Source organism: Protopterus annectens, chromosome 8.part0 (assembly GCF_019279795.1).
Source record: "Protopterus annectens isolate FY-2018-M chromosome 8.part0, PAN1.0, whole genome shotgun sequence".
Classification (NCBI taxonomy): domain Eukaryota; kingdom Metazoa; phylum Chordata; order Ceratodontiformes; family Protopteridae; genus Protopterus; species Protopterus annectens.
In genome coordinates, this window is record NC_056741.1 from 387,769,443 (window position 1) to 387,785,387 (window position 15,945).

Genomic DNA, 15,945 nt, shown 5'->3' on the forward strand with positions numbered 1-15,945 from the left:
TGTGCAAACTGACTTAATTTGCTGAGATCCAGAATTGGTCTCAAGTCCCCTGTCTTTTTTTTGGGACCAAGAAGAATCCTGACCTCTTGGATGATTATTTTTTTCTAGTAGCTTTATTTCTAGGGATGATGCTTCCCTCTGACTGGGTGGAACATCGGGGATTTTCTTCACATTGGTGAGAGAGGTTAATGAAAATGGTATGGTACAACCTCTGTATATGACTATCTCCATCCAGGATCTCTTGTAATAGATAGCCAGGCTCTGTGGTGCAAAGACTGATGTCCCCCAACAGCCTCCAGAGGGGAAATGTCGCTGATAGGGCTTTCCCAAGAAGGAATCCCTGAAGCCCTGGTTCTGTGGGCCACCTCTGCTGTGAGGATAGCATCTTCCACTGGAGTTCCATTTCTGCCCCTGGGGGAACTATCTCCACGTGAATCTTGAAAAGAACCCAGGGATTTTCTAAACCACATTTTACTACCTCCTCGCCGATTCAAAAAGGAAGGTCTTTGAAGGGGTTGAAAAACATACACCCACAGCAGTCAGGGTCTTTTCCCTCTCATTCACATCTGGAAAGTGCGCCTAACTCTGGGGCCAAACAGAGAAGATCCATCAAAAAGCACACTGATGAACAAAGACTTAAAGGGCTCCACAAAATAACATAATTGCATCCGGACATGTATCCTGATGGCCATGCCTGGACCCACAACCCATGAGGTACCTTCCGCTGCATGGGAAATCAACCTCATGGACGCATAAGAAATAGACTGGAGGGTGACCAGTTGCAAGGAGATTCTATTTCCATTCTCAGTTGACATGGACTCAAAGAGATTGTGCAAGCACTTTGGTCAGATCTCTTTGTAACCTCGAAAAATGTGTGAGGTAATTCAGTGACCTGAGGGAAAAGGTTGTTGAAGCTGTGCTTCCCAAATCTGCCCAAAGCACAGGACTCCCCTGTTAGACAGCTGGACAGAAGAACTCTGTTCTGCCAGTTTTTTCTTTGTGGATACAGGCACAACCATGGCACTGACTGGGACTCCCTTGCTCCAGTGTGCATGGTCCTTACAGGGAGCTAAAATTTTCTCTGGTCTTTTCGGTACTGGCTCTAGTGTCTGACTCCTTCCACTCCTGGCAAGATGAGCTCATCAGCAGGGGATTCACCCAAGTAGTACACAAGCTAGACCCAAACACCTCCAGGAACACGGACTCCTCCTGGGAGGGAGCGTCAGGAGGAACCATCTTTTTGCTTCAGGAGTTCCAGGATGTCTCCAAAGGAGATGTCTTCAGCTGCTGATCTGGAGAACACCTCCCCCATCAAAATCAGGTGTCTCCTATGAGAGATCCCTGGGGGGAATCTAAATGCCTCCTCTTATATGTTCTCTTGTGAGGGACTTCCTCAGTGGGATGCTCGAGCAAGTATCGGAAGAGATGACTATGTCCTGACAGACTAGATGGAGACTAGTTTTGGCTGGCTGTCCCCAGTGGAAAGGGTGCATGAAGCTCAGAGCAAAGAACCGGATGAGGCGGGTTGTCTGCTCCAAGGGGGCCAGGGATATCTCTTCTCTAGTTAAGGAGAAAGCCCTTTCCACAACCTCAAAGTCACAAAGCCCAGGCAACACAGAAGTTGACAGCCCAGGAGCCAGGATGTCTCAAACCTCTGGCTCCTCCAACCCAACCAGCACTCTGCCCGAGGATCGAGTTGGAACCAAGCTATCAAGCACCGAAGTCATAAAGCGAAGAAGGAGGCTCTTCAAGCTTCAAAATAAACTCCCACCACCCAGACCTGGCATGGTCGCTTCAGCTCAGAGAATCTTCTGCCTTCAAAAGACTCAGAGGAACTATCAGAGTTGAAGAACAGGTTGTCCTTGGGTTCAATGAAGATACCCCCAGGGAAGCGAAGAAGGAGGCTCTTCAAGCTTCAAAATAAACTCCCACCACCCAGACCTGGCATGGTCGCTTCAGCTCAGAGAATCTTCTGCCTTCAAAAGACTCAGAGGAACTATCAGAGTTGAAGAACTGGTTGTCCTTGGGTTCAATGAAGATACCCCCAGGGATTTCGGCGCCAAAACAGTGGGGGTCAGACTGGAGAAGGAGATACCAAGGGGGAAGTGGGCAAGGGATGGCTCATGGATCTAGTGGGAGTTGATCCAGGAGAACCCCATCTGAATCTGGACTCTGAGAAACTTCCTTATCATCCTATCCGCATCAGCTTCTGAAAGGCTTCTCGAAGATCTAAGAGATGATGTGGTGGATGGAGGTCTGGAATATCTTCGTGGTGATCCCTCCAAGAAAGGAAAAGGGAGCAGAGATGAAACTAGATCGGACAGAAGCAGAGGGATATGGATCCCATGGAGACCTAGACTTCAAAATGGCTAGACCTAAGACAGACAATTCCACTTTTTGTACTTTTGAAGGGGGCTCAGATGAAGGAGGAGATATAGAAGAATGGTCAGGGGACCTCTTACAGAACTCCCTTTTCCTTAGATATTGACTTTAACTTACTCTTGTCAGGCTTTTTGGTAAGGATTGGAGCCCTAGAAACCGAGGAAGTAGAGAAAGATGGAAGGAGGCCTCTTAAACCTAATTTGCTCCTCCGATCAGTTAAAGCTCTGGAGTTAAAACCAGAGTAGCTTGAACAATCTGCTTCTAAATGAGCAGGGTCTAGGCAGTTCCCTGTGGGCATCTGAGTTGGAATCTTATGCCCACAGGAATGCAAGAATAATAGACACCCCCAGCAGAGACTACCAACAACAGTAACAAGAAAAAAACAAACTCCTTACAAGTGAATTAACTTACATTAACAGCAGACAGCTAACAAAAACAAAATAAATAAACAAAGAAAAAGCTAACTACAAGGATAAGGAAAGGCATTAAAACTGGAGAGGAAGTGAAATTCTATAATTCAACTAACAAGTCAGAAACTAAGTAAAAACAGAATGAAGCTTCCTTAAAAACAAAGAAATAACTACTTACAGTGTTTGCAAAAAGTTCCTGTGACAATATCAAAAGGTACCCTGGATCCATCCTTTCATACATGGCAGACAGATCTGGAAAGAAATGTCTCTGCAATATATTAAAGGATAAGTGGAGAGATCTAGCAGCCTTTGAAAGTTTTAGGTGCTAATCTGCTCTACTACCTGCCAGCATCAGCCCTGCTGTTACAGACAATGGACTTCCTCACAGCAGGTAGTATGATGACACTTTTTACAAAAAAGATAATCCAAAGATAGGACCAATGCTGCAGTCCACTTCTTTATATCTGGAAATTAGCAGCAGGTAGATGACCAACCTTTTGGCATGTCCCCCAGAGAAGAACTGCATCTTTTTTTCCATGTCACAGACAGCAGCATGATGCACAAATGAAAGGCCGACCCGTTTGTGCCATTTCTGTATTTTTATTGGTCTATGATGTCACTAACAACTGTGAAAGATGTGGGCTTTTGCTAAACATGCTTTATAACGCACCAAGAAGGGTCTGAGTATGACCTCCCGTTTGGTAGAAAAAAAAAAAAAAAAGACTTGGGTTTTGTGGCAAGACAAAGGGTTCCTTCTCTAGATGCCTTCCTCCGTCAGGCTGTTGATGCCAGATGGCACACCAAAGAAAAGTGAGTGTCTAATCCAAACAACTGAAGGGAAGGTGTTCATACTGCTGACAGGAGGAAAAGTAATATTTTCCTTTAGACAAGGGAATACTGAAAGAGCTAATCCTTCAGAGTGCACGTGTTGGCAATCCATTCCAGGGACATCATCAGACTCAGAAAAAATTTTAAGTGCAACTTGGAACAGTGGATGGGAATCATTATTTCACCCCTGGTCTGACATCTATGTACCTGATGGACAAAAATAGTCAGTAATTCATGTGAAAGTGAAAAATCACCCTCTATAAAAATGTCTAAAACGTAGAACTTGTGGATCACATTTTAGCTGCACGGATAGGGTTAAAAAAACCTACTACATACCTGTGAACCTGTGAAGCCTACTCTTCAATCAGCCACTTTTTGGGGAGTATGCACAAACTAATATGTTCATCCCAAGGAATACAGTTGCAGTATAATTCATTATATCTGGAGAGAATACTGAAGCAGTTTTTCTGCTTAGTAACTAGCCTTGGCCACAGTCTCACGAAACAGGCTACAACATTACAATGGGAAGCAGCATCTGGCTGTGGCTTGGGAATGTCAACGATAAAGACCTGGTTTGTTGCAACTCTCTGATCTGACTTGTCTGCTTCTGGAGTGACTAGCAGAAGTGGTAAAGAGGAAATGGAAGACACAAGGGTCGGCAACAGACTAAGCTGCTCCTCACTGGGGCCAATATCTTCAGGCTCTCACAGGACTGGTGGGGGTCAAATCTGTTTCATGACCCTGCTTACAAAAACTTTAAGCAACAATTTCTCTGGTTTTCACATTGTCCTGTGACAACTTTTTTGTCACTTTTGGGGTTCCCAAGCAGATGAGTGTACTACAATGAAGGAACTGAAACATATGTAACAAACATACACCCCCCCCCCCCAATTAAGATGCACATTACAATGGGATGCAGTTGGGTTAGGTAACTAGGCTTATAAAAGCCCTGGTGATTATTAGCCTGGTATATACCCATGAATATTTAAGCGGTAGTGAAAGAGCTATTACTTCAGGGTACTCTCTCTCTCTCCCATAGGCATCTATGGCGACAATTTTTTCCAGTGGCACCATCAACCTCAGAAAAAAAATTCCCAAAAATCAAACCAATCTGGATACCAAAAGGTTTTCAAACAACCACAATCTGCCAACACAGTCAAATACGAAAAATATAATCAAAAACAGTACTCAGTGCTCTGAATTGGAAGCCACCTGGAAAGAGCAAATGGACTAAGAGATGACTTTGTGAGGCAAAAAACAGAACCAGAAAAGATTTCGGCTGGTCTGTTTTTTTTCCCCTGAGAATTACATGGACATCGAGTGGGGACATCAGTTTTACTCTAGTGATGTTCAAAACTCTGGAAGTCATACTAGAAAGCCAGACACCCAACTACGCCAAATTCTACAAACTGATTACATTTCCAAGTATACTGAAATATACTGCAGCAAGTACCGTGGAAGAACTTGACCAGAACAGTAAATGTTTCAGTACATCCCTGCTGCAGTAGCCCTCAGTACTTCAGCAACTGTAGGTTCCAATCCTTGGTACTTTCTGTGACTGAAGCTTCAGGACTAGGAACTACAGCAACAGTGATCTATATAAAGAACATCTTCGATACAAATGCAGCTTGTTAAGCTACACTTAATGGCACACAGTATCTTCTTGGCTTAATAGCCCATTATGCACACAATGAAACTACACAGAGTATTTAGCCATAATCAAGCAGTTTAAAAAACTATGGACGGTTATGGAAAAAACACTTCAGTACTCAGGTTAGGCAGTGATTTTTTTTTTTTTAAATCAACACATTTAGTCAATACACTGTGCAAGAATGAGTTGCTGTGTATAAAGATACCTTTCTCCTTGGCAGGCTCCTTCTGCTCCATTGACACCAGAGCTGAAAAGTGGGCTTGATCATACGCCAACACAAGAGGCGACTGATAGCATTTGTTTGGTGGCACTTCCAAAGGCAGATAAATACCCCCAAAAGGTATTGGTGCAAAAGCTATAGGAAGAAAAAAAATCAGTTAGTTGAGTCAAACACAGATGGACTGGGGGAGAGTGAAAAAAAATCAAAATATGAAAATTGGTAAGTCTGTACAGCCTAACTTTAAATGCTGCATTTTTTTTTTTTTTTGCATTTCTTAATCTGGTGTGCTTTATTTAATGATTTTCCATGCTCAAACACAAACATTTGTGAGCACACTCATCACATTATGACAACCCTCTGCAGTAGGTGCAACTCTGGTGTCAATACACCTGTTAACTTTTCAGGTGGAACTTCTGCAGTCTCATGTATCCACGCTGGCAGCAACACAGCCCACTTAAGCTCACAACACAAAGGTGCCCTTTGTCAAGGTTAGGGGGGACAGACCTACCCAACAGCCTCCTGCTCTTGACCCCTGCTCAAACCTGGTTCTAGATGCAAGGAAAATAAAATCACTAAACTGCAAGAAAATCATAAGCTTGTCAATTTAGTAATGAAAGATGATGATGCAGTTTGGAGTGAGCACTAGAAATGGTCACACAAGATGGATGATGGGTAAAAACAAAATTTCAAGTCCTATTGAAGATGTGGTGAATACCTGCATACCTGTTACAGTACGTCTTAGAGCCCTTCTGCAGTTCCTGAAACATACTGGTCATATTCTACAAGCAGTATATCAAACAGTCAAAGGACAGAAGAAACTTTACAAGCAAAAGGTGGACTTCAACCAATATGTTCAGAAGATCTTCTCTTCCAGAGGATGCTCTACTTCTGAAGTGGAAGTTTGATTTCTAGTGCTTGATGGAAGTGAAGCATGGCCATTTGGTAGCCTGGGTACAAACATCAGCAATGGACATATACCTAAAGCAAGCAGTGGATGCTGCTACACTCTAACAGAGTTTCCTCAAATGCATTGATCTTACAGACGGACTTGACCTTGTCTAAGCAGAATCTGAGCTATCACTGTACATCCTGTGAATGCAAGATTCTCTCTCTCCTATTCTCTGGGTTAGGAAATACAGTAGAGAGATTTACGGTCTGGTTGAGGAAAGTACAGATGTGTACACTTACCATAAATGTAGATGTTCGAGTGTATTCACTGTTGCAGTCATCACATTTGGGATATCTACAGGTAGCCCTTAGCCAGCCTGAATACCAGAGTATTGGGATTTCTGTGTCGGATGCTGTCGCTTCTTCCATGACATCAGGTCGTCAGGGGTAAGCCGATGCCGTTACATCAGTTTTTCTTGCCCCAGATTTCAGGAGCCCCCAAAATAGGAAGCCATCAACTGGTATGGAATACCCCTAGCAAACAGCAAATACCAATGATATAAGGTATTCCAAAAAGGATAGGTAGGAGTAAAGAGAAGACAGGGGGCTGGAGGGAGGGTAACCAGGACTGCAACAGTGAATATACTTGAACATGTACATTTATGGTAAGTGTACACAACTGTACTATGTTCTTCGTGTTTCACTGTTGCAGTCATCACATTTGGGTTGATTCCCAAAGCTGAGGATGGGTGGAGGTAGTTAAGAAGAATTAGGGCTGGCAATCAGGCCCTGTAAGACTGCTGTGGCAAATCCAGCTCTGGATTTAGAAAAGATAGGCAAGTGGTAATGCTTGGTGAAAGTATGTACAGAGCTCCAGGTTGCAGCTTCCAGGATGTCCCTGGTAGGGATTCCCCTGAGAAATGCTGTAGAGGTACATATAGCCCTGGATGAATGTGTTCTGATCCCCTGTGGGGTAGGTTTCCCATGGTGTTTGTAGCAGAAATGGATGCAGTGTGCTATCCATTTAGAAATGGTTTGCTTTGAAATGGCCTTGTCCTCTGTCCCTGCAGCAAAGCTGACTAGCAGCTGGTCAGATTCCCTGAGAGGCTTAGCCCTGTCCAGATCAACCTAAGCTGCCTGTGCATGTCCAGGGAATGCAGGATCCTTTCCCTCTTATTCTGAGGATTAGGGAAAAAAGTTGGCAAATGAATGGACAGGTTTAAAGCCACATTAGTCACCATCTTGGGCATAAAAGATGGGTTAGTCCTGAGGGAAACCCCGTCCGTATGGAAGATAATGAAGGGTTCCACTGCCATAAGGGCCTGCAACTCAAGACACAATTCTTGCTGAAGTGATGGCTAGAAGTAAAGCTGTTTTCCATGAGAGGAATTTTAACTCTGCTGTAGTAGCAGTTTCAAAGTGTGAGCTTTTCAAATACAAAGTTAAGGTCCCAGGCTGGAGTGGGAGCTCTCCTGGGGGGACTTACATTTTTGGCTCCTCTCAGGAACTCTTTTACCAGAGGATGAAAGAAGAGGGGTGGCTCAGTATTATAATGAGCTGAAAAGGCAGAGGCATGAATCTTAATTGAAGAGAAGGATAGGCCTTTGTGGAGCATTTCTGTTAAGTAATCTAGTACATGAGGTAAGCTGGGCACAGTTGTGTCCATTCCCTGAGACTGGCTCCAGGTACAGTATCTTTTCCATTTTTCTGAATAGGGTTTTCTAGTACTAGGCCTCCTTGCCTCAAAAATGACATCCAGCACCTGCTTACTGAGGGTTGCTGGTGACGAGTTCAAGGGATTAGCCAGGCTGCAAGGTTCAGGGTCTGTAGCTGAGGATGCAGAATCTGGCCCACCTGCTGGGACATCAGGGAAGGAGTCTGAGACAGGTGCCATGGCGGCAGGACTGTCAGACTGCACAAAAGAGGGTACCAGTGCTGGCATGGCCAGTGTAGTGCAATCAGGATCGTCTTTGGCTTGTCCTGTTTGATCTTTACTAGAACCTTCGAGAGGAGGGGCACAGGGAGAAAGGCATAGACAAAGGCTTTCCCAGGTGAAGGACAGGGCATCCACTTTCCAAGTTTGGCTGGGGGGAGTTCTGGTGCAATATTTGCTCAATTGATAGTTCTGAGGGGAAGCAAAAAGATCCACCTCTGGTGCCCCCCACCTGTCCCTCAAAAGCTTGAATATTTTGGGTTCCAGTTTCCACTCGTGTGGGTCCATGAGATTTCTGCTTAAGTCGTCTGCCAGTGAATTAATTTGCCTGGCAGGAATTGAGCTTGCAGGTGCACTTGGCTGCTCAAGGCTGTGTTCCACAGAGCCATGGCTAATCTGCAGAGTGGGTAGGAATGGGTTCCCCCCTGCTTGTTTATGTACCACATAATTGTGGTGTAGTCTTGTCTTTACCAATAGTTGTCCTGGAAAAATAAGTTCTTTGAAGGCTATCAGAGCATTCCATACAGCTAACATTTCTTTTTGACTAATATGAAGGTGCATTTGCTTGGGTTCCATTTGCCCTGAATGCACTGCCCTGCCATGTGAGCCCCCCCATGCATCGTCTGATGCGTCTGTTAGGGTTTGACCGGCAGGGGGTAGAGTGAAAGGGAGTCCCTTGTTGTGGTTGCAGGCCTCTGCCCACCAAAGGAACTCTGTCCTTAGGCAAGGAATGATAAGAATCATTGTTTCCAAGTCCTGAGAATGTTGACACCAAAGACTTTTTAGGTATCACTGAAGTTTCCACATATGCAGTCTTGCATTCTACTATATGCAAGAGGCCATGAACCCTAGGGCTTGCAGCATTTTTCTTGCAAATAGCCGGGTTTTGGTGGCCAGTAGATTGAAGTATTTTGTCACATAAATTTGTTTCTCTGGAGTGAGGAATGCCATCTGGGAAGTTGTGTTCAAGCTTGCTCCCAGGAATACAATCTGTTGGCTGGGTACCAGCTGTGATTTCTTTTTGTTGATGGTGTACCCCAGTGAAGTCAAAAGTCTCTTCACAAATGCCAGGTGCTGTAGTAGCAAGTCCTGATTGTCCACCTGAATCAGGCAATCATCCAAGTACGGGTAAATTTGAATTCTTCTCTGCCTGCAATATGAAATGGCTGGAACAAGGAACTTTGTGAATACCCTGGGTGCAGTAGACAAGCAAAAGGGAAGTGCAGAGAACTGACAGTGCATAGAGCCTGCTCTGAAGCATGGTATTTCCTGCAAGATTCCCTTATGGGGGGATGTGCATATAAGCTTCTTTTAAGTCTAAGATTGCTGCTAGCCAGGAGTCCTTGGCTAGCATAGCAACCAGCTGTTGGGAGAGTTAGCATTTTGAATTTTGGAACCACCAGAAAGGTGTTGAGAATAGACAGATCCAGGATAGGACGCAAAGAGCTTTCTTTTCTGGGAATCAGAAACAGTCTGGAATAAAAGCCATGTCCCCTTTGCTCTGCTGGGACAGGTTGAATAGCCTTGATACTGGGAAGAGAAAGTACTTGCTTTTGGGGTTCTGCCCACTGGTTTGGTGGGAGGTGTGTCCATCCGCTTAGGGTTGGAGTGAGTGGAAGTGTAATCTGTAAACCCTAGGAAATAAGAAGTTATATACCTACCATAACGTTCCATGTTAGTTGTCTTCTTCTCGCCTTCTTTCTTGCTGGTTGGGTTCGGAGCCGATCCTCGGCTCCGACTCGGCCATCTTCTAATGCTCGAGAGCTATTTACTGGCTCGAGGCCTCCCCATATCCCACAATGCCTGGCGCTAGATCCCCAGATCTCGTTTGGCAGACCTAACTACAGACAAATATAAGGACACCTGTCCTAACTGCATATGTTTAGCTACAGAGCTAAAAGGTTGAGGGAACAAACCAGATAAGACCTAGCCAGCTAAAAGGAAGTCAGAGGGCAACTCTTCTCGGTCTATTAGGTTAGGGGGATGGAGGGTGGGATGCAAGAAAGAAGGCAAGAAGAAGACAACTAACATGGAACGTTATGGTAGGAACATAACTTCTTAATGTTAAGTTGTCTATCTCGCCTTCATTCTTGCTGGTTGGGACAGCGTCCCTAGCACCTCAGTCCTGGGTGGCTCATCGGAACAGACTCTTCAGCACAGTGGAACCAAAATCAGCTCTGCTCCTAGAGGCCACAACCAACTTATGAGAAATAAATGTATGGGGAGTGGCCCATGTAGCTGTCGCACAAATGGCTTCCATTGGTAATCTTGTCTGAAAAGCTCCAGAAGTAGCTAAAGCCCTAGTAGAGTGGCCTTTTGGTTTGGCAGGGAGCTGTTTGTTCCTCATTTGATAAATCAAAGTAATAATAGAAGTCAACCACATAGATAGAGTTACTTTAGACACTGGTAGACCTTGTTTACCTTCAGCATAGGACAGAAAGAGCTGATCTGATTTTCTAATTTGTTTAGTCCTATGCAAGTAGAAATGTAATTGTCTATGAACATCCAACTGATGTAATTTATGTTCAGCTTTGTTGGAATAATTTGGGAAGAAGACCGGAAGATCAATGGACTGATTCAGATTACTCTCAGAAGATACCTTAGGAAGGAAGGAGGGATTAGTCCTGAGCGAAACTCTGTCTTTATGGAAAACTAAATAAGGAGGGCGAACACAAAGGGCCTGGAGTTCGGAAACTCTTCTAGCTGAGGTAATTGCCACAAGAAAGAGGGATTTCCAAGAAAGAAACTTTAAGGAACATGAAGCTGCGGGTTCAAAGGGGGGCAATATTAGGGAAGCTAAGATCAAATTAAGATCCCACGGAGGCGGGGGATCTCTTACTGGGGGCCTGGGCAAAGTAGTCCCTTTGAGCAAAGCTTTGCAAAGCTTATGGGACATGATACTAGTTTCAGATAGGCCTGTATGAAAATTTGAAATTGCGGCTAACTGAACTCTAATGGTGGCAGAAGAGGACCCAGCCTGAAAAAGTTCCGCTAAGAAATCTAAAACGTGGTGGACTGGGGCTGAAAAGGGATCTATGTTTTTAGACTCTGCCCAGCAAGAGAAACGTTTCCACTTACTAGCATAAGTTTTTCTGGTGGTAGATTTGTGTGAAGATAAGATGATTTCATGCACCGATTGGGAAGTGTCCGGAAGCCTGGCTAAGGTTGGAAGTGGAGCAACCAAGCAGTGAGGTTGAGAGACTGCAGGGATTGGTGCAGCCCGCCCGACTGATGGATCAGGAGGTCTGGTACTGGGTCCAGGGTTGCTCCAGGAGGTGATGATGCAGGAACGGAAACCAAATTTGTCAAGGCCAGTAGGGGGCAATGAGGATCATCTTGCATCCCAGCGCGGTAGCTTTCTGTATTAGTTTGGGAATCAGGGGAAATGGAGGGAATGCATAAAGAAGTCCCTGAGGCCAATCGTGGATTAGAGTGTCTCTGGGAGGGTATCCGGGAAGAGGGAGGAGAGAAAAGAAACTGTCGCACTTGCTGTTGAAGGGGGTGGCGAAAAGGTCGCAGCAAGGCTGACCCCATTTGCGGAAGATTTGGTCCGCCACTGTCTGATTGAGAGACCACTCATGAGGCATGAGAATTGCTCTGCTCAGCCTGTCCGCTATAACGCTGGACTTCCCAGGGATGTGCGTTGCTATCAGAAACCACTGGGAAGAGATCGCCCATTGCCAGAGTCTGAGTGCTTCTCGACATAGGGGGTAGGACTTGGTTCCACCCTGCTTGTTGATGTACCACACTACCGACATATTGTCGGTCTGAATTGCAATGGTCCTGGTGGGAAGAGAGTTCTGAAGAGTTTGCAACGCTAAAAGCACAGCTCTCATCTCCAAGACATTGATATGCAGATGGAACTCGTGGGGTTGCCATGTGTCTTGGACTGTTCTGCCCTGAAAGTGCCCCCCCACCCGATAAGGAAGGCATCCGTGGTCACCGTGGCTACTGGAGGAGGAAGAACAAATGGTCTGCCCTGGGGTACTGGCGGGGAAACCATCCACCAAGCAAGCTGGTCTTTGCATGTCTGTGTAATCATAATCATGTGAGACATTGGAAGTTGTAGAAATGACCATTGGGTGAAAAGCAACCACTGAAGAATCCTCATATGAAAACGAGCCAGGGGGACTAGTACGATCGCTGCTGCCATGAGGTCCAATGTCTTTAGGACGAATCTGGCCTGAATTTTCTTGCATCCTAATAACACCTGTACATGTCGGCGAATATCTAATAGTCTGTGTAACGGAAGTCACGCTGACATGTCTTTTGTACTTAAACTTGCGCCTATAAAGGTTATAGACTGACAAGGGGACAATGCAGACTTTTCGAAATTTATTGTGATACCTAGCTTGGAGCAAGTTTGGATGGTGTAGTTCCTGGCTCGTAGCAGCTGATGTCTGGGGGTAGCAGTAAGGAGCCAGTCGTCTAGATAGAGAAACACCTGGAATCCTTGCCGTCTCAGGTGAGAGGTAACTACTGCCATACATTTGGTGAACACCCTGGGGGCTGTGGTGAGACTAAAGGGCAGAGCTCGGAACTGATAATGACTGGCTCCCAGCTGGAAGCGGAGGAATCTCCTGGAGCGCCTGTCCATTTTGATATGGTAGTACGCATCTTGAAGATCTATGGAGCACATCCAATTGTCCTGACCCAAAAAGGGTAGAATGGACTGAAGCGTGCCCATCCGGAACTTCGTTCTTTGTACAGACCTGTTTAGTCTGCTGAGATCCAAAATGGGTCTCCAGTCCCCTGTCTTTTTTGATACCAAAAAGAACCTTAAGTAAATTCCGGATCCTTGCTGGTCTGCTGGGACTTGTTGGATGGCTCTTTTTGTAGCAGTTTTGAGATCTCTTGGACTGCTTGTTCCCTTAGACTGGGTGGAACATCTGGAAGGGATATGTTTGACCTTAAGGGGGTATGAACGAAGGGAATTCTGTAACTTCCGGATATGATAGACTTTACCCATCTGTCTTGAGTTATGTCTTGCCAGGCTTTTGGGTACAGCGATAATCTTCCCCCGACTGCCTCCGAAGGCAGGCAGCCCCTCAGGGATGCTGGAAGGGCTCGTCAGAGAAGGAATCTCTGCTGCCCTGATTTTGCGGGCCCCCTCTTCCTCGAGGGCGGCGTCTTATTGTTGTTCCCTCCTCTGCCCCTGGAGGGAAACTCACCACGTGTCAGGCACGGCTCCCTGGGGTTTCCGGAACCACATTTTGCCACTTTTCTGACCTTTGGGGTATGGTCTAGCAGGAGTGGAAAAACAGACTCCCACAGCAGAGAGAGTCTTGCCTTCCTGCTCACACCTGGTAAGGGTATCCTTCATCTGTGGTCCAAAAAGAGCAGAACCATCAAAAGGGGCATTGGTGAAAGACACCTTAAAGGGGTCCGCAAAGTTACATAACCACATCCAAGCGTGCCTTATCAAGGCCACACCTGTGCCTGCGGCTCTACTCGTCCCATCTGCCGCATAAGAAATGAGCCGCATGGAAGAGTTCATTATCGAATTAAGAGTCGCCAGCTGGGAGGTAATCTTATCCTGGGCTCCCGCAGCTGATGGATCTTGAAGGGTATCTCCTAGCTCCTTAAGGAGATCCCTTTGAAGGCGTGTAAAATGGCACAAATAGTTCAGCGACCGCATGGAAAAGGTCACTGAGGAAAACATCCGCTTCCCGTATCTGTCCATCGTCCTAGACTACTTATTAGGGGATGGACAGACGAAGAAATCTCAGCCAACTCCTTTTTCGTGGCCGCTGCTACCACCATAGCATCAACAGGGACACCCTTTGTCAAAAATTGTTTGTCTTGTGGTGCTGTGATGAATTTCGTGGGCCTTCGGGGAGTTGGTTCCACTGTGTCTGGGGCTGACCACGCCTTTCGAGCCACCACTGCCATCAGTGGATCGAAAGGCGGAGACACCCAGGAGGTGGAGGTGCGAGAACCAAACGCATCCAGACATACCGACTCATCCTCAGAAGGGTTAAGGTTAGTCCAGTTCCCCCTCTGCCTAAGCATCTCAAGGATGTCTGAGAAGGATACATCTTCAGAAGGGGACCTCGGGGACCCTTCCAAATCCTCTAAGTCGGTATCCGAAGTGACAGAATCAGGGGAGTGAACATGCTTCCTCTTACATTTACTCTTTCGAGGGAGCTCCTCTGAATGATGAGGGAAGGCCTCGGAAGAGGAGGACGCGCCCACTGGGGCGACCTGGAGCGCTTGTTCTCCTCACTTGGGGTCTGGAGGAGGGGCAGAGGCAGACACAGGCACCATGAGGGGAGGAGCCGAAGAGGCTGATCGTGGGGCTGACTGAGAGGCCAGCACACTCCTCATGACCTCGAAGGCACCCCTTCCCGGCAGAGAAGAAGGCTCAGGCTACGAAGAGACCGGAACCCTCCCCGGCACCGAGAGGGATGGCTCCGAAGACGATGTAGGAGCCGAGCTCACCTGCGCCGAAGCTCTGAGAGGGAGAATGAGGTCGGACAAGGGTCCGATGCCACTCGCCCCCTCGGAACCGACGAGGGAGTCTCAGCGCCCAGATCCCTCCAAGGACGGCGCCATGGAAATGATCGGAGCCGAAGGAACCGAAAGGGTAGGTATCGGCACCAACGGCTCCACGATCCGAACCCCAACTAGCTCCGGCTCCGAATTTAAGGGGTGAGTCGAAGGAGGAACTACTGTAGAGACGGGCAGAGCCGAACCCTGATGAGAGGGGCTGGATAGCATTTTAACCAGTGCCTGCAATTTCAGAAGTCTGCTCACCACTCTCTCCAAGTCATGGTCAGACAGTCTCGAAGACCGAGAAGAGTGAGATCGGTGACTTCGCTCCGACTGTAACAGAGGCGACTCCAGAGCCGAGCGAATCGACTCTAGGGATGGGGACCTAGAACGCTTTCGGCTCCCTGAAGGTTCCGACACCAGGATCGGAGCTGACTGAGAGGCAGGTACTTCGGTTCCGGCCGGAACCGAAGTCGAAGCAGACGCCACACCCGACGACGGCTCCGAGCTGGGAGCCGACGGCTTTGATGGCTTGGAGGGTTTACCTGGCTGAGTCTTAGCAGGTGACCCTTCAGGTTTTAGTAATCCTCTAAGGATTAACTTATTCCTACGCTCCTGCAGGACTCTTGGACTAAAGGCGTGACACACCGAACAAGAGTCCTGCAGGTGTAGGGTGCCCAAGCAGTAGACACAAGAAGTGTGACCATCTGTCAGAGACATTTTCTGACAGCATGAGTCACACTTCTTGAATCCCGATACCTTAGTATCTTTGGACATCCTGTAAAAAGAAAAATCACAGGAAAAAAAGGCCAACAGTACAACAGTAGGTAACAAGTATAAAGAACCGTACACACAAAAAACAAAACCAGTTACCACACCTTAACAACACACACACTATAACTATTATATATATATATATATATATATATATATATATACCATAAAGAGTAAAGTACTACAACTATTCCTACCTGAAAACACTACAAAAGGTATTTTAGAGAACAAGGATTAGCCTCTAACTAAAATGGCTACCTTGAAGAGAAAAAAAGGGGGAGGTGAAAACTCAACAGTAAAAACGAGTTTTTTAAGGGGATGGGATAGATCTAAAACTACACAGAAAGTACTAAACTACTATAATAAG

The 15,945-nt window shown here is 46.3% G+C and overlaps 1 protein-coding gene across 4 annotated transcripts in view; it reads right to left on the reverse strand.

Annotated features, from left to right (window-relative positions):
* OTUD7B (OTU deubiquitinase 7B) overlaps positions 1 to 15,945 on the reverse strand; it is a 1,511,480-nt gene that overhangs the window by 404,075 nt on the left and 1,091,460 nt on the right. For all 4 annotated transcript variants that reach the window (XM_044079900.1, XM_044079902.1, XM_044079901.1 and 1 more), the window contains one exon: positions 5,477 to 5,626. In XM_044079900.1, coding sequence (XP_043935835.1) covers positions 5,477 to 5,626 — 150 coding nt within the window. The remainder of the gene's footprint in view (positions 1 to 5,476; positions 5,627 to 15,945) is intronic.